We start from the raw sequence: 25691 nt of genomic DNA, 5'->3' as shown, positions 1-25691 counted from the left end.
CTTCTTCCAGCAGTGTGGCTCTGCATCACCCTCTGCTGGGGTGGTGCCTGTAACTGTGCCTCTGTGGGTCACATACCAAATTCAGGACAAACTGCTGAGAAATAGGGCAGACCCACCCCAAAACTGGTGGTTATTCTCCCATAAGATATACCAAACCAGCAACAAAAGTAAACTTCTGTTTCACCACACTGGCTAACAAGTCAGAAAAGCAGTTTCCTTAGGCATTCCAGTCCTTATATCACCACCAAAATCACTAGACTTAAAGATGAATGGTTCTTTAAAAACCAATTTCATCAAATAAAAGGTTCTTCTGATCCCAAAGGACCAGCCACACAGCCAGGTCAATATATAACTCAGATCTTACCCAATAATCACACTGTTGCCAGTCTAGATATTAGATACTAAAAAAGGTTTATTTATAAAAAGAAAGAAAGGTGAGAGTTAAAATTGGTTAAAGGAATCAAATACATACAATTGCAAAGTTCTTGGTTCAGGCTTGAAGCCGTGATGGAATAAACTGCTGGCTTAAGGCAAGTCTCTGGTTGCTTCCAAATCATTGGAAGGTCCTCAGTCCCTTAATTAGAATGCTTCTATTAGTACAAGTCCATAGTCCAAAGGTATGAGCAGGAAAGAGGCAAAATGGAGATGTTTCCAGGGCCTTTTATAGCTTCTGCCAATTGAAGGGAATCCCATTGTTCTGACTGTGGAAAATTACAGGTAAAAGATGGTGTTTGGGGTCACATGGGCAAGTCGCATGTCCATGCATGATTTCACTTAGTAATAGCAGGAAAGTCCATTAAGCATAGATAGGCGTCTCCCATGGTCCATTGTGAGTTAAGGCTGAATATCTTATGGGCGTTACCCCAAGAGCAAACATTTGAAATCTAGATATAGAGCCAATACTCATAACTTCAAATACAAAAATGATTCATGCATACAAATAGCATAATCGTATTAAGCAAATCATACCCTTTCCATAGACACCTTTCTTGACATACTTGGTACTAGATTTGTTGCAATTATTTAACAGTAGTAGCAAGAATGATCTACATGGTCATATTTTAATCAGATAATGTCACAGTGCCTAATTGGACAATCTAGCTCTTACCTGTTACAGAAAAGTCGTATAGAATTTCATAGGGACAAAACCAGTAAGGTTCTACAGAACTAATTGTAAAACCTGTAGAATGTAATAGAGAATGTGGTCCTTTCTCTCAGGATGATGGAGGAAGGGAACTGCAGAAAGGATATAATTTTCTATTCACATCCATAAGATGTTTTTGCATGGGGAGGAATTAGGGCTCCTATTAAAGTGAATGGGTAGTTTACTATTGGCTTAAATGGAAGCTAGACTGAGCCCAAAAATCTGTACTTCCCCACTACAGGGCATAATAAATTAATGTCTGATGGTTGTACCCACTCACATTGCAGTGAAGGTGCCTTAATGTTTAATAGTATAATTCCTTTTTTCCGCTCTGAACTTGCTTCATAACCCTGACATTCTTTGAATGTACTGTTTGCCTTGGAATGGCCCTGGCTTTTTAAAGTAATGTTTAGTTATTCATTGTGTATATATGTCATTAATGCCTTTAAAGGTAATTGCTGTTTATACTTAGTGTAAATATATGTAACCCAATATTTAGATTATATAATTACAGCATGTAAAGATGAGTCTGGAGGATGATAAAACAGCTTTTAAACAAAATTTGAAACAACATATTTCACGTGTGCAACAGCTGAAAGGTCAAATCCTGTGCGGTTGGTCTCCGCAGAGGGGTGAATTTCACCCTTAAAGCGAGTGCAGTTAGGCCTTAGAATAGTCCCCAAAACCATAGTTCCTGCTGGAAATAGCAGTGTTATTGGCTAGCGTTATGGGCTGGGATTTTCAAAGTAGCATAAGGGAATGAGGCACCCAAATCTGTTGAAAGTGTGTTTTAAAAGCTGAGTCACAGAGTCTATAATCTTGACTAACTGAAAAGTCGGATTGTAAGAGCACAAATGTATTGGGAATCGTACCTCCTTTTTGCCTTTTTATTTAATGCAAAAACTTTTTATGGATCTAATAATTTTCCCCAAAGCCAAGCAACTCCTACAAAGTTTAACTCTGAATAAATGTTTACATCTAGCTGATAAAACCCTCATATTAGGGAAAGGATTTCAGTTACACCAGTCTATCTGAAAAATAGGGATATTACCATTTGACATGCCAGCCCAAGGCATCAGTCTGCCATGCAATTAGTTCTTCATGAGTGGGAACTCATTTCAGCTTAGTATTACCATTCCAGATAATTTCCCGCACCCTCAGACCTTATGCAGAGAGAACCCGCCACACAGAAATCTGCACATTTTCATGAGAAAAGCGACCCCAACCATTTGGCTGACACCACCAGCCCCATCTCCAGACTCACAGAGAGCCTTCTCCAAGGATAGAGATCTGGACATGGATGGGGGACCAATGTCTAGGTGCATCATTACTTTCCCCCCAACCCCCATAAACCCGGAGGATATCTACTGTGGCTGTGTTATCTTAACCAAACAGCCATTCCATACAGGGGAAACTCTGCTTTTAAAACATGGGGGGAGGCAGAGTTCTAGATATAGTGGACAACTGAAGAGGGAGCTATGCTGGCAGGAGAATGGGAAGGTGCCACAAGGAATCTAGAGACAATACAACGGCAAATTATTCATCCCTAACAGTATGATCTGGAGAAAACTCTGAGAGGGAATTTCCCCACCCCGGCCTCCTACAACAGATTTTTTAATAAGAGGGGCTGACTGTAATCATTTTCTGCATAATATACTGTCTGCTGCTTTATTTCTGACTGGAAATAAAATATATTTGTTCTAAGTGGCCCCATCATCAACCTGTTTGGATACAATTTTATAAACGTTTAGTAAATACTTTTATCAAGAGGAAATGCAGCTTAGGAAATATCTGCCTTTCTGTTTCTAGGAAGGAAGTACGTGATCTGGGGCTCGTTATTTTAGTGGATGCTCGTAAGTGCCAGCCTAGTCCTGGTCTTTTCAAAGCTTTCACAGCATTACAGGTAAGTGCTAGTGGTTCTGGTGCATTGTTTAAGAGCACAAAATAAAACACTAGTGTTTTTTAAAATTATTGTTATTGTTATTATTTGTATTGTGGTAGCACCTAGAGGCCCCTAATCAGGTACTGGGGTGTTGTTTTTTTGGGTGCTGTGCACACAGACAATCAAAAGATGCCTCCTGTCCCAAAGAGCTTACAGTGTTAAACTGAATACCAGTGGTAGTTCTTTCCCTTTTGAATTACTTCCTCCATTCAGCACATGGAAAAATTAATTTGTGATACACAATAGGATCATCAAAGAATCAGTTGAAAAAGTTAAAGCCAATTAGGTATAAATATAAGTAGAAGGAATAGATTTAAAATACAAAATACAAGTATGGTATATTCTTGAGAGGAGTTTAGTGCTAGTTCTACAAAAATAAGCACTGTCTGTCTGTTGACATTAAGTCCAGTTTTCTCAAACAATGAGTAGGACTTGAGCAGCTTATTGGGAAGTTGTTATGGAGATTCACTTGCGTTTGATATTATCCAACATTCATTTTGTTAACCTGTAGTTTGGTGCACTGAGGGAAACAAACAGCAAAGTAAAAGTTACACAGAATGTCTTGACAACTGAGGCCAACTTTTCTTCTGCCTTTAATGGAGTGAATTGTTTTTGTATGCACAGTGAAACTAAAGATCTGTTAGTGCTGGTTCACTGAACAGTTCAAAAAGGAAAAGACACTAGCACAAAGGTCTTAGTATCTTCTAGTCTGATTTTCTGTTACAACGTATTTTGACATTACAGTGACTCTAGCACGTCATTATCACAACGGCCTTTTAATGTGCTTGGCTTCCATCAATATTCCTTTGACAAGGGTAAAGTGTTTTTTGTTCAGATCAGAATTAATCACAGTCAGAAAATGGACATTCTTCCAAAGTTCGTACATCCCAGCCTTGGTTCTGAATCATGACAACAGCAAAATGAAAACATTGAAAACTCACGGAGAGAGGAGTGAAATTTTCCCGTGCAGTCTGCTTTGAGCCATAGCTGACATTTAAGGTTATACAGTGCAGGATGTAGATATGGTAATTGTGTTATTCAAGGAGAAAAATAACAAAACAAGAACAAGTTGTTGTAGATGATGACTACTTCATGATTCCTCCCACCTTTTCACTCTTTCCCATCTACCCTTACAAGCCTTACATTGTAACTGCACTCAGATTAAAAAGGCACTACGCTGTCCATCTGAAAGCTGATCAATTAAAAAAAGTAAAGTTACAAGTAGTTTCAGGTATTAAACCTTCTTATTCTCCTGACCATCTTTCCTAAAATGTTTTCACCTGTCCATTTACTGTATGAAGATCCACACTAACATGAGAGGAAACTGATTGAAGCTGCAGTCCTGTAATCAGCTCCACATGGTACCTATATGAGGCCTAACTGACTAAAAAAAAGGGAAACAGTGGAACTAACTGTTTCCAAAGTGCTGTCCAGGTGCCCAAAATAAACAAAGTAGAAGACCAGAGCAAAATGATTTTTTATCTTTAATCTTTTATGGTTCTAGTGAGAACTTGAGTATTGTAACAATAGATCAAACATTTTCAGACTTGAGGTGCAAGTACCTCCAGCTACTGCATTTACTTAACATCACCCTGTGAGTTTTACACAGCCATTTTCCCACAGCTGCAGACAGACACTAACCATATGTAGCACTTAGAGCTATATAGTTGCCCTTCCTACACACAGCTGGTGCACCAAAACAGTTTAGAGAAAAAAGAAATATGCACTGGGAAAATTTCCACCAAATACTCAAGTTCTTATTGTAACTGAATCTTCTAAACGGCTTGGCAACCAACTTGAAAAAAGGAAATCTACTGAATTCGCATTGTTGTAATTATTTTATTAAGCTGGCTTTAGTGTTTTCTTAAGTATATTACACATCTGAGATGTGGCAGATATGCCCTGAGGAAAAATATGTCATCACAAGATGATGAATTGAATCCTGGAAGCAAATGAGTTTGTTTTTGGCACAGTGTTTAACAAGGTGTTCGTCTCAAATGAAAGCAATGGAAATGTGGAATTAGGTAGAGATAGTTTTATTATAATGAAATTAAATGTAACAGTTTGACAATTTTTCCTTTGTCAGCTCCATTTTTAGAGTTTAGAGCCATTTTAATTTAGAGTGGGCTGAAACTTGGTCTGTGTGCTTGGGTGGAGAAGGGGTTGCCACTAACAAAAAAAAATTCAATTAGTTTGGCTTTTTCCATTTTGAAGTGCACATGTAGGAGACATAACTAAAATGTGGGCTTCCAGATACTCTCTTCCCACAGGCAGGAGCAAACACTGTTGAACTTTTGAAAAACGATAAAGATGAAATGCTAATTTTGCCAATCCGGAAAGGTGATCGATGTGCTTCAAATATAAATGTGGTTACTTGAGCATGTGCCATAAACATACATTGGACTTTGCATTACAGCATGCTTTGCAGCTGGTGTGATTAAAGACTTAATACATCATCAGTAGAAAGGGCTCAGAGGGAGGACTGGTGGTTTTGTTGTTATCATTCTTGTCATTCTGTTTATAACATCAGTTCCCTCTTTTTAACTTACAAAATCAAAGCTATACTGTCCTAGCCTTCAGCTCACTCTTATTTCCTCCTCAGCCCAGCACTGGTTGTGACTGTGGTCATGCAGGCAGGACAGGGACTACTTGCCTAGGACCCTTCACGATGAGCCTTTAGAGGGGGTGGGAAGGAGCCCTGGTACCATGCACAGGGAGGTGTAAGCTGCTCCAGGAAAAGGGGACAAGTAATTTACTTTTCCCCCAGAGCAAAGGGGGAACGGAGGAGGAATTGTTCTCAGTGTTTGTTCTCTGTCTCAGGGCAGCTGCATACTGCCTCTGATTCCGGGCAGACTGTAAAATTATAATCAAGCCTCAAGTGAAATCAGAGTTAACTCTGCCACTCAGCCTGTATCGTCCCAATGTTCAGTCTTTGCATTAGAGCACGTCCAATGTGTATGGCTAAGCTGTATTTTTTGAAGTATCCTTTAAATACAGAGATGGAAAACGAGAAGGAATATTAGATAAAGATAACAAAAAATTAGAACACAGAATAGTAAAAATGAAAAAAGACAGTAACACCAATAGTACATTGTGTCATAGCAACAGAAATAATAAAGCTTTTTCGCAAGCTGTGGAGTCACAATGGATATGATGACGCAGAAGCAGTCCAATCAAGATTTAGGGCTAAAATATGAAGAGTTGCTTTGTACTTCTAAGTGAAGCACCAAATGGCCTAAAATTCACTGGCAAGAATGATGGCTGGTAGGCAGGCAGCGAACTCGCATGCTCTGCCTCCTGAAACCTCCGTTTGAATAAGAGCTGCAGAATAAGGAAGGCGTAATAGTGATATAATACCTACTTAGGGCCCTACACCATATTTATCTCCAGCACTGGGATGAATTAGGCCCTGATCCTGCACCCACTGAAAGCAGAGGAAACACTGATTGATTTCAATAGGGGTTGGATAAATCCCTAAATGCATAACTGATGGATTAAAAAAAAATACACATGCAATGTCTTTTGAGACCTAATACCCTCTCCAACAACCACTTTTATAAGAGAGAAAACACCATCAAACAATACTGCATGAAGCAAGAAATATGAATGTCATCCTTTATTAGTTAAAGTATTTAAACTTCAGTTACTGTTTGAAATGTGTATCGTTTACAACATGATGATGGAGTCTCATGTTGATGTCGACCTATGAGGATTCAGCAAACACTACAGGTGAACACATATATGTGAGGTCACAGCAATGTGAGAACCACAAACACAGTTTTATATGTGCAATAGACAAGATTGACCATGATCATTGCAGGCTATTGCAGCCTTGTTTTGTGCTGTTCGCATTTTTAAAATAAGGCTCTTTAATGCCTTATGGGAAAAACATAGTGCAAAGCAAGGACACATACAGCATAGGTTAGTCATTAAGAAAACATCATTGCATTTGTAGCTAATCCAAGTTAATTTTATTGAAGAATAAAACAATGTGCTCCTGCAACAACAAGAACAGAATTTGACCCCATAACTACATTTATTATAGGGAAAATACATTATTTAAAAATAACGATGTAAGGCTATTTCTTGACTTATGATGCTCATGTTAACCAATCAAGCTGAATTTTGAAAAATGGCAAAAAGGAAAAAAAGATTGGGAGGTGCATAATAAAGCATTTCTCTAAATTCATTTTGCTTTGCTTTCCAGAGTGCAGTTCCTCACTCCATTCACAGTGTCCTGATATTGACGGAGAAGGAATCTGCATTTAGACCTGACAAAGATACTGCAATTCAGGTAACATTAAGAGGAATGTGCATGATATTTTGTAAAGTTAAATTTTGTTATGAAAAGTTACTTTGCAAAATGAGACTTCATGACATTTTATTTTGTTTAGAAGAAATTGATTTTTTTTGGTGTTTTTAAGGGGCAAATTCTGCTATTACTCATTGAATAATACATTATACTTTGAGTAGCTCCAATTCAGTAGCTCCAATTGAGTAGCTCCAATTCACTTACTGTGTGAGTAGTGCCACTGAAATCTATATCTATAATGTGCTTCTCAATGCAAATCTTATTTTAGGTACTTATGTGGGTGCCATTACCATGATATCTGAGCACATCACAGTCATTAATGTATTTATCCTCACAACAGCCCTGTTGTGTAAGGAATGTAAGGGTGGCAGAATTTGCCCTTTTATGGCTAGACTTACTGCATAAACCAGTTTGCTGAATCGTATAAGTGGGTAGTCAGAAGTATGTTTGTGTGAATTGTGTTCTTTACAATAACATAATGACTTACTGCTGCTGTTTTTGTATTTACTATGCAGGAATTTTATAATTAAAATATTTTTAAAAATACAAAATTGATGGATGTTTGATTTAATTTAAATAATAAACTCATTTTTGCTGTTTAACTTCAGCTCCCTTTATATTCATTTCCATCAGAACAGAAGCTTGTTCTCCTGAACTTTGTATGTAGAGTTAAAATATACTATTTTCTCCCAATAAAACTTGATACCCAAAGAATTTTTAACGGTCTCTTTTTTTCTTTGTATGTAATATTCTATTGGCATAGATGGTTGTTAGAGACAGAAGTCACTTTAGATTGTTTTCCCCTTCAATCTTATCTATATTTTAACAAATATATAATAGTAACAGAAAATATTTTCTACAAATAAGATGTAGTACTTTGGGCCAGATCCTCAGCTGGTGCAAATTTGCATGGCTCCATTGACTTCCTTCCAGAAGACAGAGTATTACACATGAAAATCTCAGGCCCAGTTCTTGACTTCATTAGATCTACACTCATTTATACCCACTTGAAGATCTGGTCCTCTGTCTCGAGATTCTTTAAAAGATTTTGACAACTGGTACTATGTACGTTTTTCCCAGTGGTTTGATTTATGGCAGTAATACAGCTCCATTCACAATTTTTCTTTAACAGTATGAAGTCCTCACATCACTGAAGGCTCTGCAAAAGCACATTGACTGTACCCAGTTGACAGCAGAATTTGATGGAACCTTTCTGTATAACCACCATGACTGGATGCGTTTCCGAAAGGTAAGATAGTGCTTGCAGCTCCCATTACTTGTTCTCCTCTGATTTTATTTTCCCTTTTAGAATGTTCTTGATGGAATTTAGTAACTTTTATTCCTCATAAAAATGAGAAACAAATAGTGCCAGCTAGAGTCTTGTACGCTGCATGTAGGTGGTGTTGATCCCCACACAGCTGTGCCGCTGTACTCTGTTAATCCCTGGCTAGGTCAGTCTTGGCCTCTGTTCAGCTGTGTCATGGTTGCAGGATTCAGACAGATTTCCAGTCTGGATTATGTTAGAATTGCCAAACTCACTTTTTAACACATATCTGAATCACTAGGGCCAGATCCTCAACTGGTGTCCGTCAACTTAGCTATATTAAAGTCAATAACTGGCCCTGAAGTTTTCTTCATGTGCAGTACTTTGTCCTCTGGCACTGAAGTCAATGGAGCTATGCCAGTTTATGCCAGCTGAAGGTCTGGCATCTATGGAGACTGTATATAACCACACATTCCAAATACTGACTTGGAAAACAATGATCTTATTTAAGGCTAGGCCTATTTTGATGTTAAAAAAAATACCTGTGTCTAAGGTCTAAATGCAGTTTTTATGCCCATTTAACTATTTCAATTAATGGAGTAATTTTTTTTTTTTTTTTTTACTGAAATAGATCTATATAACCCTTAGTGTGAATGTAGTTATTCTGGAATAAAAGTGCCTTTTATCTGTGTAGCTTATTCCCCTTGTTAGTTTGGCTTATTCCCTTTATTCCCCTTCCCATGCAGGAATAGTTATACTGGTATAACTGCATCCACATTAGGGGGATTGTACCACTTAACTATACTGGTTTCAAACTGGTATAGTTAAAGCAGTACAAAAACTACGTGTAGACAAGCCCTTATTGTGATTGACATACAAATAACTCTTTCTGACCATCTAGGACACTTTAAGTTTAAGAAGCCAAAGCTATTTCCTGAGACTGACTTTTTGAGTGTTTTTACCTGTCGTTGTGTTTTATCGCTGCAGAAACTGGAACCCTTTATTACAAACTGCAAAGAGGCCATTGTCTTTCTACAGAACTCAGTCTGTTCGCTGAACTCCAAGAGAACCCTAAGTACAGTGCAGGTAAGTATTAGCTGATGTCACAAATGCTGTGTCTTGAATTCAAAAAGTTGGAAGCCTGAGGTAGCTCAGTAATATATTATGGGCGTTGTTATTAGAGATAAGTTGAGGAGGAGATATTTGGATCCTGTCTGCATCAGGTTTAGACTAGCATTCAGTTACGAGGTCAGAATAGGGTGTCGAGGTTTAGATCTGAAAGCACCAATGGTCCCATGAGCTGTTCTCACAAAATTTGAAACCAAGATTGTAGACATCTTGCAAGATGAGCCCTTCTCATAAGGTTTCTGCCATACCTGAAAAACAAACCCTAGAAAATAGACCCTTTTGGTTTATTTTCAATGCAACACAAAATTATAGGGATGGGTTCAGGTATAGTCGTTCAAATTTGCATCCCTTTAATTTTAAAGGAGTTTGGATTCAAGGTTCCAGTTTTGACCCATCTCTAATTATTGTTGTTTTAATAATTTTCTGTTAAAGGTGCCAGTTTGCTAGCCCTGGAAACTGAATTCCTCTGTCTACAAAAGAAGCACGGCTTAGTCAGTGATAGTACAGGCTTCCTCACACTTCCTTGCCAGAGTGACTGAATCAACCTGAGGGACCAAGTGTAGTGAATGAGAGAGTAGTTCAGTCTCCATAATGTTTTGGCCAAAAATTATTGCTAAAACTGGTTCAGCTCCACCAGTAGAAGCAACAGGGAAATGTAATTTTTGTCCTACAAGTGGGAACCAGGCATTCACAGGGTTCTGTTATTTACCTGACCAATGTGCACATGGATTTGTTTTATAAAAGCCGTACTAGCCAAGCTATAGTACCAACACACTATCTAAGTTTCTAGTAAAATGAGATTAATCGTGTTTCTTCTGCATAGGAGGTCAGGGACTTAATCGACAAACACAAGACAATGATGAAACTTGTTTTGGAAGATGCATTGCTGGTAACATTAAGGCTAGAGGGTGGGACAATCCTTGCAAGACTCAGGAAAGAGGAATTCTGCAATACAGAAGACTACCGGTAGGTGCTTGCTTTGCAATAAGTGCTGCATCAGAGACCCATGTTAATCAGAGAAGGGAAAAGGGAGAGAAAGGGCTTGTCTTCATGGCACTGCAGTCAGTGTCTGTGTGTGTGTGTGGGGGGGTGAATTGTAGAGAGCACAACATGTTAGATTATACTGCCCCATGTAGACCCTGCTGGTGTGAACTAGAAGGCACCTAGTTGGCAGGGATGCAGTCCTGTAGGAGAACTGTAACAGAGTCTGTGGCCCATCATATGAATCTGGGCTCGCCTCTCCTGTTCCCATCCAGGTGCTCCCAGTTGGGCCAGTTCAGCGCACAGGGCAGCATTTGGGGTTATAAAAGGTCAGTGAGGAGCCAGAGCAGACTGAGTCAGTCAGACAAGAGGGGTAAGAGATGGGAGCCACCGGAGAGAGAAGGTGGTTCCTGGGAGAGCAGCCAGAGGGGTTTGTGGCTGGCATCCCCTAGCCAGAGCTAAGGGGCGGGAAAGGGCTGACGGCAGGAGGAGCAGCAGCAGCAGAGGGCGATGCCTGCTGGCTCTAAACCAGAGAGCCAGAGCCAAGGGCTGAAGGAAGGGGGAACAGAGGAGCGACTTACTCCCTGATGTCTCCTGGCCAGAGAGCTGGGCCCCAGACGAGACATGAGGACACTCCCAGCGGAGAGGGTGTGGGAGTTCCTGCTACGAAGAGCAGGGTTGTGCCCCGGAAGGAAGGGCTGCAGTGGCTGGTCTGACAGAGGACGATTGACTCAGGGTATGTCTACACAGTGACTAGACACCTGCGGCTGGCCTTGCCAGCCAACTTGGCCTCACAGTGCTCGGGCTGCGGGGCTATTACATTGCCGTGTAGACGTCTGGGCTCAGGCTGAAGCTGGGGCTCTAGCATTCTGCGGGGTGGCCGGGTCCCAGAGCTTGGGCTCCAGCCCAAGCCTGGAAGTCCACACAGCAGTGAAACAGCATCACAGGCCTAGCCCCTCAAGCCTGAGTCAGCTGGCACAGACCAGTCGTGGTTTTTTCTTTGCTGTGTAAACATATCCAAAGAGTCCAGATGTAGTGGAAGACACTAGGATGGTGAGAACCAAGCCAGGTTGCACTGCGGGATGTGGACTATGTTTTGGGACTACTGGTTATGGACTCTTGCACTGTGTTTTTGTTAATAAATTATGACGGACTGGAACAGTGGCTCTCAACCTTTCCAGGCTACTGTTCCCCTTTCAGAAGTCTGATTTGTCTGGGGTACCCCAAGTTTCACCTCACTTAAAAACTACTTGCTTACAAAATCAGACATAAAAATATGAGTGTGTCACAGCACACTAATACTGAAAAATTGCTTACATTCTCATTTTTATCATATAATTATAAAATAAATTGATTGGAATATAAACATTGTACTTACATTTCAATGTGATACTTGAGCCTGTTTTTCTCTTGTGTGCCTTGTTTGAAACCCGAGCGCTGCTGCCTAGGGCTGAAGCATGTAACAGCTTCGCAGGGCCCACTGTGGCCACCCCAATGGCAGCTCTTCACTTGCGACCCTAAACCTGTCCCACAACCCCCTTTGGGGTCGCAACCCCCAGGTTGAGAAACATTGATCTAGATGAGTTAAGTGCCCCCTGGAAGACTTCTGCATACCCCCGGGGGTACGTGTACCCCTGGCTGAGAACCACCGGACTGGAGGATAAACTTGTATTGAGTTACTGGGGAGCCATGAGGAAAACTGAGACAAGGAGCCATTTGCAGGGCTTCCCCCAAGGCCATGAGGGTGTGCCTGAGAGGAGACCACTCGTTTACAACTATGTTAACACAAACTAAGATACTTTTTAGTTCATCCCAGCAGAGTCTGCATGGGGCAGTTAGAGTGCAGCATGTTAGAGCGCTCTACAGTTCACACCCTTGTAGACCATAATGCAGCACCGTTGTAGTCAAGCCCAAAGAGAGAGGAAATGTAACAAGGGGAAGACGTGTGTAACACCTTAACAGATTTCATGTTCCCTCCTAAGGAGAATAGCAAATATAGATGTTTTGTGCAAGGTACTACTCTTTTATACATACACGGTTCCGAGTGAACAAAATGGGATTTACATACAAATCTCCTACTGTATGTAGCATTTGTCTCTATGAAGTGATTGACCTAAGGCAAAACAGAGTAACAAACATTAAATTTTCCAAAAATTTCAAAAAGAAGCAATTTTTAAATCTCTCCATCTGAAAAAGTGCTTGTCAATTTAATTGAATATTTCAGAGAAACTTTTATCATATACTGGGAGTTACCTTCAGATTTTCAGAACATCAAGTCAAGATACCTGTTTTTGGTAGGGGTTCGAGGCTGGCTGAAATTCAGCCTTATAATGGAAGACTGGTTGCAGACTTGCGTCTGGAGAGACTTGGGCCCTCCCTAATTCAACTATTTAATACCTCATGCAGGGTGAGGTGGTGAGGTATCGAGGGGGTTGGTGGGCACTTACCTGGTGAGTCAGAAATTAAGATAGGCAGGTATTATGCCAATCTGATCAGATTAGGTAATTAGAGTGCAGAGAATTCTATAACTGTAATGAGGTCTTGATCCTGCAAAGTGTTTAAGCATTTGCCTAACTTTAAGCACATGAGTAATCCTGCAGACTTGAAGCTTTGCAGAATCAAGCCTTTATATACAGCTCTGGGTTAGTGACTGGCTGAAACAACTCCATTTATATACAACAGCCAAGATTTTCAAAAATGACTAGTGATTTTTGGATGCCTTAGAGAGTTTGCTGAGCTACACACGCTTGAGCACCCAGCAACTGAGATACCTCAAATCACTGGTCATTTTTGAAAATCTTGGCTGCCATGTGGTTCTGAGTAGGATACATTTTCCTTTGACAAGTTGAACAAGCAAACACACACTAATACGTTCTGTAGGTGTTGGCTTGTTGGCCCAAACCTCCTTTGCTTTGCTGATTAACAGATTTGATGATTGTCGTCTTCTGAAATATAGAGTGGACTCTTCTGGCATTGTGTTTGCTCTGGACATTTATGTGTTGTTTTTCCCCCCATAGAGATGCCATGGAGGCTATAACAAGATTGTACAATCAAGTAGATGAGGAGGTCCATAGGCTGGTTCTCATATCAAATAAGTGTCTGCAACAACTGGAGAATCTCCAGGAAATAAGAAAATTTGAAGAAGATTGTGACCAGGTCAGTACTATTTTTGAGATTTAATGTATGCCAGCTATAGGGCTAACCTTCCATTTTTCCATCATGGGGGCCAAGTTGATCTGTGAATATAAGCTACATATTGGACTGGCCACATATGTGTGTGTATGCAGTACAAATAATGTCACAGTTCAGGGCAACTGCATCTGTATTCCTTTGTGGTCCAGCAAGTACACCCACTCTAGGCTCCAGGCTCCTCAGCTGTCACCTCTCCTGGGCAGAAACGTGTGTCTCTCTCTCCCTCCTCACCTGGGGTTTTCAGGATGCACAGTCCCTACCTATACTGTGAGTTCCCTGGCAAGTCAGACTGCCTAAGTAAGCCTGCTTTGCTTTCTCCTCAGAGGTTATGAACAGTCATAATTGTCCACAGTTGCAAGTTACCACACATCCCTTTCTAAGCAAACACATTTATTCTTAAGGTGAAAGCATTACACAGAAAATGCATTTTAAAACAATAAAAGAACTTACATGCCTGCACATAAGCCAGAGATCCTCCCCTACTCCAACAAGGACTCTGGTAGGATTCAGTCCTTCAAACCCCAGTATGGGGGTTTTCTGTAGTCACAAGTTCATAACAGCTTTTGCTCAGAACAAGAACCCATATGCATAGGTTAGCCTTTCCTTTCTACAGCCTGGGTCTGTGATCTGCAGAGAACTTGAATAGGTAATCAGCCAAGGAGTGGTTCTCTCCTCAAGGCATAGATTCAAAAGGGTGTGTCCAGAGGTGGGAATTGCATTCCACTCCTTCCAGGTATCTCCTGGGAAATCCACTTCACTTTGTTGGTGCTGAACGTTTTTTTTGTCTGATACTTTGTTTAAAATAGTTCTTTGAAGCTAATACCGGTAGCACTTCTGAGATTTTACATTGGCCATGTCTCCCCACTAGAATAGTTATGTACAATCCCACAATAATACATAAACTTTGCATTTATAATACATTGGACTGGAAAGCTATTTAAATTTAATTCAGTAAGGTCTCCCAAGGGTAAACTTTCCAAGTCAGTGAAACATCTGTAATAAATCCTGAGTAAAGCAAATGTAAATATTTTAATAAATGTTTTTAAAAATTAGCACAGACCTTTTGACTCTTTGTATTCAGTGAACTGTTCTAATTATATTTTTATTCATTAATCACTAATGATCTTGCCCCACAGTCTCTACAGACAAATTTCTCACTGAGTTCAATGAGAGTTTTGCCTGTGTAAGGAGTACAAGGTGAAGCCTAACATATGGTGCAAACTAATATATGTTTGACTAAAATGTCTGTTACTAAATGCAGTACATAAAATAGCTTTCTAGATAAATTGTATATGAGGAGAGAGATATTTTTTCATAGTTTTGAAATAAAGAATTTAAAAGATTTATTTGGTATATGTTCACAAGAGTTTAATTTGCTTTGATAAAGTTGCTTTATTTCTGTGTTAGATATAGTTTACTCATTAATTTAAAAAAACAAATCTTGTATCCTCTATAGATAAAACTCTGGTTTGAAAATGAAAGGGAGCGATATCTTGGCCCTTTAGATCAAGAACTGCTTTCTCTGGAAAGTGTGAAGAAGCAGCAAGAAGAATTCAGAGTTTTCAGTGACAAAGTGATGGTGAGTATTGTACTAAGGAACACCTGGTTTTGCTTTTGTTATTTTAGTTGCATCTGCAATAGCCTAGAAAATTAATTGGGGAAATACAAACCAAAGCTGTAATAGATTAAGAATGTTAATTTCACTGATTATTGGTGAAATTAACATTCTACACTAACTCTGTGGCTCTGGGAAAGTTACTGCCTCTTTAACTGGAATTTACTTATATATATATATATATACACACAAGAAGAAAACAAGTAATACACAGAGAGGGAGAGCTATGCATGTGCAAGAGGGACTGCACAAATTCTCAGTACTGCAAAGCATAATTGAGGAATTTAGGAGAGAGTTTTTAATTTAGGAGAGAGTTTTTGTGGAAAAATTGGAAAGAGTCCAACGGAGGGCAACAAAAATGATTAGGGGTCTGGAGCACATGACTTATGAGGAGAGGCTGAGGGAACTGGGATTGTTTAGTCTCCAGAAGAGAAGAATGAGGGGGGATTTGATAGCAGCCTTCAACTACCTGAAGGGGGGGTTCCAAAGAGGATGAAGCTCGGCTGTTCTCAGTGGTGGCAGATGACAGAACAAGGAGCAATGGTCTCAAGTTGCAGTGGGGGAGGTCCAGGTTGGATATTAGGAAAAACTATTTCACTAGGAGGGTGGTGAAACACTGGAATGCGTTACCTAAGGAGGTGGTGGAGTCTCCTTCCTTGGAGGTTTTTAAGTCCCGGCTTGACAAAACCCTGGCTGGGATGATTTAGTTGGGAATTGGTCCTGCTTTGAGCAGGGGGTTGGACTAGATGACCTCTTGAGGTCCCTTCCAACCCTGATATTCTATGATTCTATGATTCTAATTTGTGGCCAGAAACAACAACAAATCATAAATGATATTAATAACTCAAGTGCCCACATAGTACTGGGAATAGAACTCTGGAGTTTGTGTTCCAGAAATAAAAGGGCCTGATCCAATGCCCCTTGAAGTAAATGGAAAGGCTCCTTTTGACTGCAGTGGGCTTTGGGTCAGGTCCACACACATCTACCACTTGTGCTAAAGAAGAATTGCTGCTTTCTGTGGTAGAATGTTTACTCTTAAACATTTTTGGAGACCAACCACAGTGCCATGTGTGCAGGTCTGCCATCACAGTACATCCATGAGGAGCAGTAGTACACAGGCACACCAACCAATAAACGGTAAATGAAGCCAGAGTAAAAACGGGAAGTGAAATACATACATGCCCTCCTAGAGCTTGGTAAAGAGAAAAGTTCAGCTTGTAACTATTTCATATAAAGAAATTGCATCAAGAAGGGTACAGGAGAGCTGTTATTTGCAAAACAAAATTTCTCACGATGATATTAAGTGCAACATAACCATGACTCCTCTAAACATGTAATAATAATTCTTTTCAAATGTTCAAGCTTAATTGACTGTAGTTTTTGCTCCATCATATCATTATATTCTTTCTTTATGCTTCCCAAAAGAAAAAAAGCACCAAAAGGATCAACAAGAGTGATTGTTCACTTTTGACCTTTCGCTCACTTTACAATTGGCCTATAACAATTGTATGGAGTAAATGACAATGGCGAAAAAGAATCCGGACAGCAGAAGAAGCAATGTACTAATGCAGTATGTTTAATTTTGTACTCAACAGCAATATTGTGAGAAAGGGCTGCTGCTGATACAAAAGAACTGCTCACTGAACTTGGAAGAAAAAGTTCAGACCTTCAGGAGTTATTTGAGTAATGTCAGCACTCAGACAGAGAAAAGGAAGAGTGAGCTGGAGAAGCTGATCCACTTGTATGAGTTTTACGAGACGGTAAGAGAAACATTTCAGGTTCAGTACAGATTTACAGTACTTTAAATATTTGTGCAACAATATTCCATAAAATGTGTTTTGTATGAGTCTCTTCTTCTCCACTCCGAAGTACTGGAGGTGCTAGTGAGTCTGACAGGGTGCTGGGAGATACTGATACACTTTCCCATGCACTGCACCTGATAGCAAGATTTCTTTTGACAAATCAGTGGTGACACTTTATCTTCTTCTTCTAGTGCTTTTTTTTTTTTAGCCATGTCCTAGCTAAAGAATAGTTTGTCCACAAGATTTCCAAATAGGCCTGTTTGGAAAGACCCTGGTGAGGTGTAGCCCACAGGATCAAGTTTGAGGCATGTCAAAATGGCATGTCAGAATCTGGCAAACATCCAAAGGACTTTGATGACCCTTCAAAGTTCACCAGAGCACTGATGAACTTCAAAAGTTTTCTGAAGTAATTTGTAGTTTGGCAGCTTAAAATGACATGCTCCGTTGCACCCACTAACACCCCCACAATAACATCTTTAGGAGCAGGGATTCCCTCCTTCAGGCCTCCCAGGACAACAGTATCTAAAGCCAGCACAAGTTAGTGTCAACACATAAAGACAGAGCTGTATTGGTCATTCAAGTGCCTGAGCGAGGGTGTATTGGCATTTGGTATTCCCCGGAGTACCTCAGCTGTCCAAATAAACAACTGAGAATGGCAGTTCTTTTTACCCCACTATCTGGATGTCTAGTATCAGGAGATAGCCATGTTAGTCTGTAACAGACATCCAGATAAACAACAAGGAGTCCGGTGGCACCTTAAAGACTAACAGATTTATTTGGGCATAAACTTTTGTGGGTAAAAAACCTGAAGAAGTGAGGTTTTTTTACCCACGAAAGCTTCTGCCCAAATAAATCTATTAGTCTTTAAGGTTCCACCGGACTCCTTGTTGTTTATCTGGATGTCTGTTATTTTCCTGCTTTGCATTAAGTGTGGGTATATATATTGGAATAATGGCCAGACAGAGGGCAGAGAGATCAGTGTCATTCAGAAACACACACAAGCACCAGAAGGGTCAAAAGAACAGGCAGAGTTTAGGCAGGAAATTACATGTGTAGCTACAACCCATGAGTGCAGTTGTGAGGAGTTAGGAGGGGCATTGCCCTGCCTAAACTGCAAGCCTCAGGCAGGCACAGAATTCCCTCTCCCCCGATGCCCAGCCCCATTGGCCTGATTGGAGCTGCCCCCTTCCCCTCAGATATAGAAGTCAGACTACTCCTATGCTGCAACCAAAGAACAGCAGCTAAGCTGGCTGTTCTCTCCCCAGAGTCTCAGTGAATCTAATGCCCTGTGCACTGCACATGCAATCACAAGACTGGCAATTAGGAGCTTTTTTTTTTTTTTAAGTATTATAAAATTATAAACCCAGCCAGAAACAGCAGTACCAGAGTGAGACAGATTTTCCTGTATGGACCACAGCCTGGATCTCTTCTTTCTCTTGTGAATGTGTAGGGAAAACCTTTTAAAATCTGCCCTATGCACAGACAGTCATATACTGCTCTTAATGTGCAATCCAAGAACTTACATACCCAACTGGCCAGAATTTTTCTCTGCACAATTATGAAGCTCCAAATGACATAATAAGCACCTTTACCCTTTTAAATACTTGTTTCTCTGCTTCTATAATATAAAGGGAATCAAATGAATCATAGAATCATAGAATATCAGGGTTGGAAGGGACCTCAAGAGGTCATCTAGTCCAACCCCCTGCTCAAAGCAGGACCAATTCCCAACTAAATCATCCCAGCCAGGGCTTTGTCAAGCCGGGCCTTAAAAACTTCCAAGGAAGGAGACTCCACCACCTCCCTAGGTAAGACATTCCAGTGCTTCACCACCCTCCTAATGAAATAGTGTTTCCTAATATCCAACCTGGACCTCCCCCACTGCAACTTGAGACCATTGCTCCTTGTTCTGTCATCTGCCACCACTGAGAACAGCCGAGCTCCATCCTCTTTGGAACCCCCCTTCAGGTAGTTGAAGTCTGCTATCAAATCCCCCCTCATTCTTCTCTTCTGGAGACTAAACAATCCCAGTTCCCTCAGCCTGTATGAAAAATGTATAAACCCAAGCTTTTTCATAAGCATGCTGTGTATAAAACCACAGAGTAATCCATCCTTACTACAGCAAAGCTACATGTGAAAGCACACAGTAAGCCATTATTATTATTTATTTAATATTTGTATAACTGTAACCAGGGCCGGCTCTAGGCACCAGCAAAACAAGCTGGTGCTTGGGGCAGCACATTTCTAGGGGCGCCATTCTGGCGCGGGCCATGCTGCCCCTAAAAATGTGCCCTGGCCGCCCTAACTCACCTCCGCTGCTGCCGCTCGCACGCCGCTGCTCGCCCTCCCTCCCAGGCTCTCAAACCCGGGAGGGAGAGGGAGACCCCGAGCGGCCGTGGCACGCGAAACAGCTGATTCGCGTGCCACGGCTGCTCAGGATCTCCCCCTCCCTCCCGGGTTTGAGAGCCTGGGAGGGAGGGGGAGCAGCGGCGCGCGAATCAGCTGTTTCGCATGCCGCGGCCGCTCGGGATCTCCCCCTCTCTCCCAGGTTTGAGAGCTGTTTCGCATGCCGCGGCCACTCGGGATCTCCCCCTCCCTCCCAGGTTTGAGAGACCACGGCGCACGCACAGCTTCTCCCTCTCCCTCCCTCCCTCCCTCCTAGGCTTGAGAACCTGGGGGGAGGAGGCAGGGCTGTGGATTTGGGGAAGGGGCGGAGTTGAGGCGGGGCCAGGGGGTGGGGTAAGAAAAAAACGGGGGGGGGCGGCCAAAATTGTTTTTGCTTGGAGCGGCAAAAATCCTAGAGCCAGCCCTGACTGTAACACCCAGATACATCAATCAGGATCAGTGCCCCAGTGTTCTAGGCACTGTACTAATGCAAGATCTCTGCCCAATGGAGCTTAGAGTTCAAGAAGATTGTAATCGCCACTGGAAAAATAATTATATAAGCACCAGGTAAATCAGCTTCAAAATAGTTAATCTGGTGATAGGCAACCTCAAAAGGGTCAGAATTCAATCTGGGCCACCATCCAAAAATTTGGTTGCTTATCTGAAGTATCCAAACTATGGAGGACCCTCACCCAATCCTGGTCTTATCTTCTCAGAGCAACAATACTCACCTCTGGTTTCTTTGAAGGCAGGCCAGTTCTTTCTTCCAGTTTCTTCAGAGGGGAGGACCACCACCTCCCCAAATTCAGGATTGTCTTTGAGGACGTAATCGGACCTAGCCCCATAACTTAGAAGGGAACAGTAAGAACCGCACTCACATCTTTGCAAGTAGTTTTTGGGGAACCCCCAAAAATCAGGCCCTAGGGAAATGACAGCTACTCGGGTCCTGATTCTCCTCTCACTTACATCTGTTTTACATTGGTGCAGTTCTGTTGACTTCACTGGAGATACTCTTGAATAACATCAGTGTACCCAAATGGAGAATTGGGTCCTAAGGCTTTTGGTTTTTTCCCCCCTCCTTTTGATTCTGAAAGTTCTAGTGAGTAGGTAGCACAGAATATCAGTGCAGATTAAATGAAACAAGGCTAGTTTCTGTTGGATTTCAAAGCTACCTTTTCAATATAGCTTCTAAATCTTAGAAAAATGGCTTCATTGAGATTTGGTATAAACACCCCTTTTATGTCACGAGAACTCTTTGGCTCCTAGGAACAACCTAAAAGATAATATTTTGTCTTGTGAAAATTGTCTGGTTTAGAATTTTTAAAAATAAGTTGGTTAACAACTGCCAGTAGTATAACAGTACTTCTTAACTTGTGGGTCATTAATTTAGTAATATAGGCCCTGATCCAGCAAAGCACTTATGCACATACTTTAACACATGGGTAGAGCCATTGATTTCAGTGAAACTACTGGTGCTGAAAGGTACCTGCACTTAAGTGCTTTACTGGATCAGGACTTACATTGTGTGTACAAGAGGCCGCAGGGTCGAATCCTGTCGAACAAAATTTCTTGACAGGAAAAAGTAGTCTTGAGGTGAGATACAAGATTGGCAGTCAGGCATTCTGGGTTTGATTCCCAGCTACGTCACAGTTTCCTGTGTGGCCTGGGGCAATTCACCAAACCTTATGAAATGTGAATAATAATTCCCTACTTCATTGGGTTTGAGCCTTAATTCACTAAGGGTACGCAGCAATTTAAGCCTAGGGTTAGTGAGACTCGAGTCACCTGACCTGTGTCAAGGAACCCTATGTTAAGGATTTTCTGACCTGAGTTCGAACCTAGGGTTCTGGTGTACACATTGCAGTGCACAGACCCTAGTCAAAGTAACCCTGTTCCAGAGTGCCTAGTGCCCCCCACCATAGTGTTGATACTCTAGCCCAGTGGTTCTCAACCAGGGGTACGCAGAGGTCTTCCGGGGGTACATCAACTCATCTAGATATTTGCCTTGTTTTACAACAGGCTACGTAAAAAGCACTAGCGAAGTCAGTACAAACTAAAATTTCATACAGACAATGACTTGTTTATACTGCTCTATATACTATACACTGAAATGTAAGTACAATATTTATATTCCAATTGATTTATAATTCTATGATAAAAATGAAAGTAAACAATTTTTCATTAACAGTGTCCTGTGACACTTTTGTATTTTTATGTCTGATTGTGTAAGCAGGTAGTTTTTAAGTGAGGTGAAACTTGGGGGTACCCAAGACAAATCAGACTCCTGAAAGGGGAGCAGTAGTTTGGAAAGGTTGAGAGCCACTGACCTAGCCCTACAAATGTGTTACACTATGGGAAAACTCTATTGCCCACCCTGTTTCCTAACTGTGGTGGTGCTGTTGATGGCACGCAGGTGCCCATAAGGAACACAAATACATAAACTGCACAATTAGCTCCTTTGGTGGCTGTCTCGGTAGAATGATGGCAGTTTGAGAAGGCTTTATATGAACTACCATCTAATCTGAGAATTGGGCTCTCCAGTGCTGGGCTGCGTCACATGGGCAGCAAAATGCCCATGTGCACCCGTTCTGAGGATAATTAGCACATCAGTCTCCAGGGCTGTCAAACTATTACAATGAAACTTTGCAATTCTTAATTTTTAAAGTGGGATGTTCAGCGACTGTATTTTTGTTTGGTTGGTTTGTTAGTTTTGTCTGTTCTGAAGTTTGACATAAAATGAAGGTATCAGTGAAAAAACACACACCCACCCCAGCCTGGCTGCTGCTGGCTGCAGAGCGGTAAAGTGCATCCCCAGGGCTCCGGGTGCAGTGTGTGCCAGCACCCCTCGGGCCGGATCCCTTATCCCTGCCCCCACCACACCTCAGGGGGTAGGGATACGGGATCCCCAGGAGGCTGTGGGGAAGTTTGGGGCTGACTCACACTTGCCCCCCTGATGCTGCCCTGGCACCTCTGCAACACACAGCCCTAGGAAGGACGGGGGCCCGGGAGTGAGGGCCAGAGAGTGGAGCAGGACCAAGCGGCTGCCCTGTAGGGAGTTGGAGCAGCTGAGGTGTTGGGGATCATCCCTCCCCTGGCTGTGCTGAGCCAGGAGCTCTGCCACTCCCAGCCGGGCAGCTGCTTAGTTCCAGCTCCATTCTCTAGCCCTTGCTCCTTTCCCTCCCCGCCCCTCCCTGGGATTGCACCACAGATTGTCGGCATAGAGAGGACGAAGGAAGTTGCCTCAAGGAACTTTGAGATACATCCAGAGAACTTCTGGGACCTGAGTCCAGCCAGAGCCACATGCACACAGGAAAGCAATAAGCTTGGACTCTAGGTCCCAGCTTAACACGGGCTTGGACCCTCCACTCCTGGGCTCAAGCCCTAGGTTAACACAATTGGTGAGTGGACGCAAGGGGGGTTAGGCTTGAGCCCAGGCTCAAGCCTGGGCTTACATTGCTGTGTAGACATATCATAAGAAGCAAAATTCGCCCCTGTGTAAAGGGACAGCACAACACCTATTCAGCACTTATATCATGTTAAGATCTATTATGAGCACTTAAATGGGACTTAAATGTTGCACAGGCCTTTTGTTGGTCCTCTGCATAAGGTTGACTTTCACCCTGATATTTGTAAATTGCTTTGAGATTCTAAAACAGAAGGTGTTATATGAGTACACAGTCTTACTATTTAACTGTACTTTTCACTTTTAATCCAGGCACATGGGTGGATGTTACACTGCAATGACTATCTTGAACATCTTACTGTGGAGAACAAATACTCTCAATCAGTGATTCAGAGTTTGCAGAGCTACCACCAAGAAGCTACAAAAGTTTCTGCAGAAAACTTTCAGAAAGTGAATGAGATGGTATTGGGTCTGGCTAGCAAAAAGGAACTAAAACAATGGAATATTTTATGGCTAAAATGTCAGCAAACAAGGCACCATTTAGAAGAGGTCCTTTCTGAAGCTCTCAAAGGTTCCAACAAAGAAACTTCTCGCAAAGTCCCCCAGGAAGCGGATGCAAAAGTTAACTGTGAGTTTGATACTGAAGATGCTAGACAACCAAGTCAGTCCCTTTCTCGACTCTCTTCTAACACTGATAATAACATTTGGGATAATAATGTTAAGTCATTGCATAAACCTCAGCATATGAGCCTGCCATCAGGAGTACCACCTTTTTTAGACCATGAGAACTCCAATCAAAATATGGATGTATATGTGCAGCTTAATGCATCTCCACCACAGACATTTACTCCTCTCTTGGGTGGGCTTCAAAGGACTAGCCCAATCTCAGAAGATATGGACAATGTTTCCACCTCAGGATCAGCCTCCTGCTATTCTGAGCCAGTCCAGTCACCAACTACCCGCCACAGAAAACATCCACTAAAGAAAATCATGAAGAAAACTAAAAGCTTTGAGTTTACTCAGCTTGAGAGCAGCCACAGCGAGTTGCACCGCCACGGATACACTGGAGTTTATATCAAGGGATTGGAGGTGGCCAGCAATGTTGCTGCTGAGAAGAAATACATGCAGCGCTTGAATATTAAAAGCCCTTTGATTAGTAGAAACCGAAGTTTATCTTCCCCATCAAGGATCCATCATACAGAAGAAGAAGAAAAAAAGAGAGCAGGAAGGTGAGAAATGGCCACAACACAATCCATTTTGTTGAGTGAGGAACAAATAAAGTACTGTACTATTCTAAACGCTTTCTGAAAAACAGTTTAAAAGAGACATTAAATTCAACATGCCGAATACAAAATAAGCTGTTCATTTTAAAGGGACACTGTCAAGTCGTTTTAGACCCAACACTTAGGTTTGGTGGGGCGGGGGGAGACGATTTTTAATAGTTTATACAACTTAATAGACAAAATCCTTAGACTTCTTACTTGAGGCCCTCTGAAATCAAGTAAGAGTTTAGTGGAAACTGAGTGAGGACTTCAAGATTTAAGCTCCAATCCTGCAAAGACTTACACACATGCTTAACTTTAATGAATCTATAAACTCAGATTTTGGAGAATTGCTGGAGAATTGCTAATATAGTACCCATTTTTAAGAAGGGAAAAAAGCAATCTGGGAAACTAAGGGCCTGTTAGTTTGACCTCAATTGTATGCAAGGTCTTAGAACAAGTTTCGAAAGAGAGAGTAATTAAGGACATAGAGGTAAACAGTAATTAGGGTAAAATACAACATGGTTTTACAAAAGGTAGATTGTGCCAGACCAACCTGATCTTTTTCTTTGAGAAGATAACTGATTTTTTTAGACAAAGGAAATGCAGTAGATCTAATCTACCTGTATTTAAGTAAGGCATTTGATACAGTTCCACATGGGAAATTATTAGTTAAATTGGAAAAGATGGGATTTATATGAGAATTGAAAGATGGATAAGGAACTGGTTAAAGGAGAGACTACAACAGGTCAGACTGAAAGATGAGGCTGGAGAGAGGTTACTAGTGGTATTCCTCAGGGATCAGTCTTGGGACCCATTTATTTAACATTTTTATTAATGACCTTAGCACAAAAGGTGAGAGAGAGTGCTAATAAAATTTGCAGATGACACAAAGTTGGGAGGTATTGCCAATATGGAGGAGGACTGGAATATCATACAAGAAGATCTGGATGACCTTGAAAACTGGAGTAATAGAAATGGAATGAAATTTAATAGTGCAAAGTGCAAGTTCATGCACTTAGGGACTAACAACAAGAATTTTTGCTCTAAGCTGGAGACATATCTATTGGAAGCAACAGAGGAGGAGAAAGACCTGGGTTTATTGATTGAGCACAGGTTGACTATGAACCATCAATGTACTGCAGCCATGAAAAAAGCTAATGCAGTCGAGGGATGCGTCAGGTGAGGTATTTCCAGTGGAGACAGGGATGTGTTAGTACAATTATATAAACCACTAGTGAGATCTTATCTGGAATACTGT

General features: G+C 41.4%; 1 protein-coding gene across 16 annotated transcripts in view; it reads left to right on the top strand.

The window, feature by feature from the left end:
- The window catches only part of PLEKHG4B (pleckstrin homology and RhoGEF domain containing G4B), a 199072-nt gene that overhangs the window by 137851 nt on the left and 35530 nt on the right, over positions 1–25691 (top strand). For all 16 annotated transcript variants that reach the window (XR_010598477.1, XR_010598476.1, XM_042842053.2 and 13 more), the window contains 9 exons: positions 2954–3047; positions 7294–7380; positions 8531–8647; positions 9650–9748; positions 10614–10756; positions 13789–13927; positions 15420–15542; positions 17174–17338; positions 23481–24397. Coding sequence is in view for 14 of the 16 variants with exons in the window: in XM_042842053.2 (XP_042697987.2) it covers positions 2954–3047; positions 7294–7380; positions 8531–8647; positions 9650–9748; positions 10614–10756; positions 13789–13927; positions 15420–15542; positions 17174–17338; positions 23481–24397 (1884 nt within the window). In the remaining 2 variants the exon portion in view is untranslated. The remainder of the gene's footprint in view (positions 1–2953; positions 3048–7293; positions 7381–8530; positions 8648–9649; positions 9749–10613; positions 10757–13788; positions 13928–15419; positions 15543–17173; positions 17339–23480; positions 24398–25691) is intronic.

This window comes from Chrysemys picta, chromosome 2 (genome assembly GCF_011386835.1).
Source record: "Chrysemys picta bellii isolate R12L10 chromosome 2, ASM1138683v2, whole genome shotgun sequence".
In the NCBI taxonomy this organism is placed as follows: Eukaryota; Metazoa; Chordata; order Testudines; family Emydidae; genus Chrysemys; species Chrysemys picta.
This window is presented reverse-complemented; position numbering and strand designations above follow the sequence as displayed.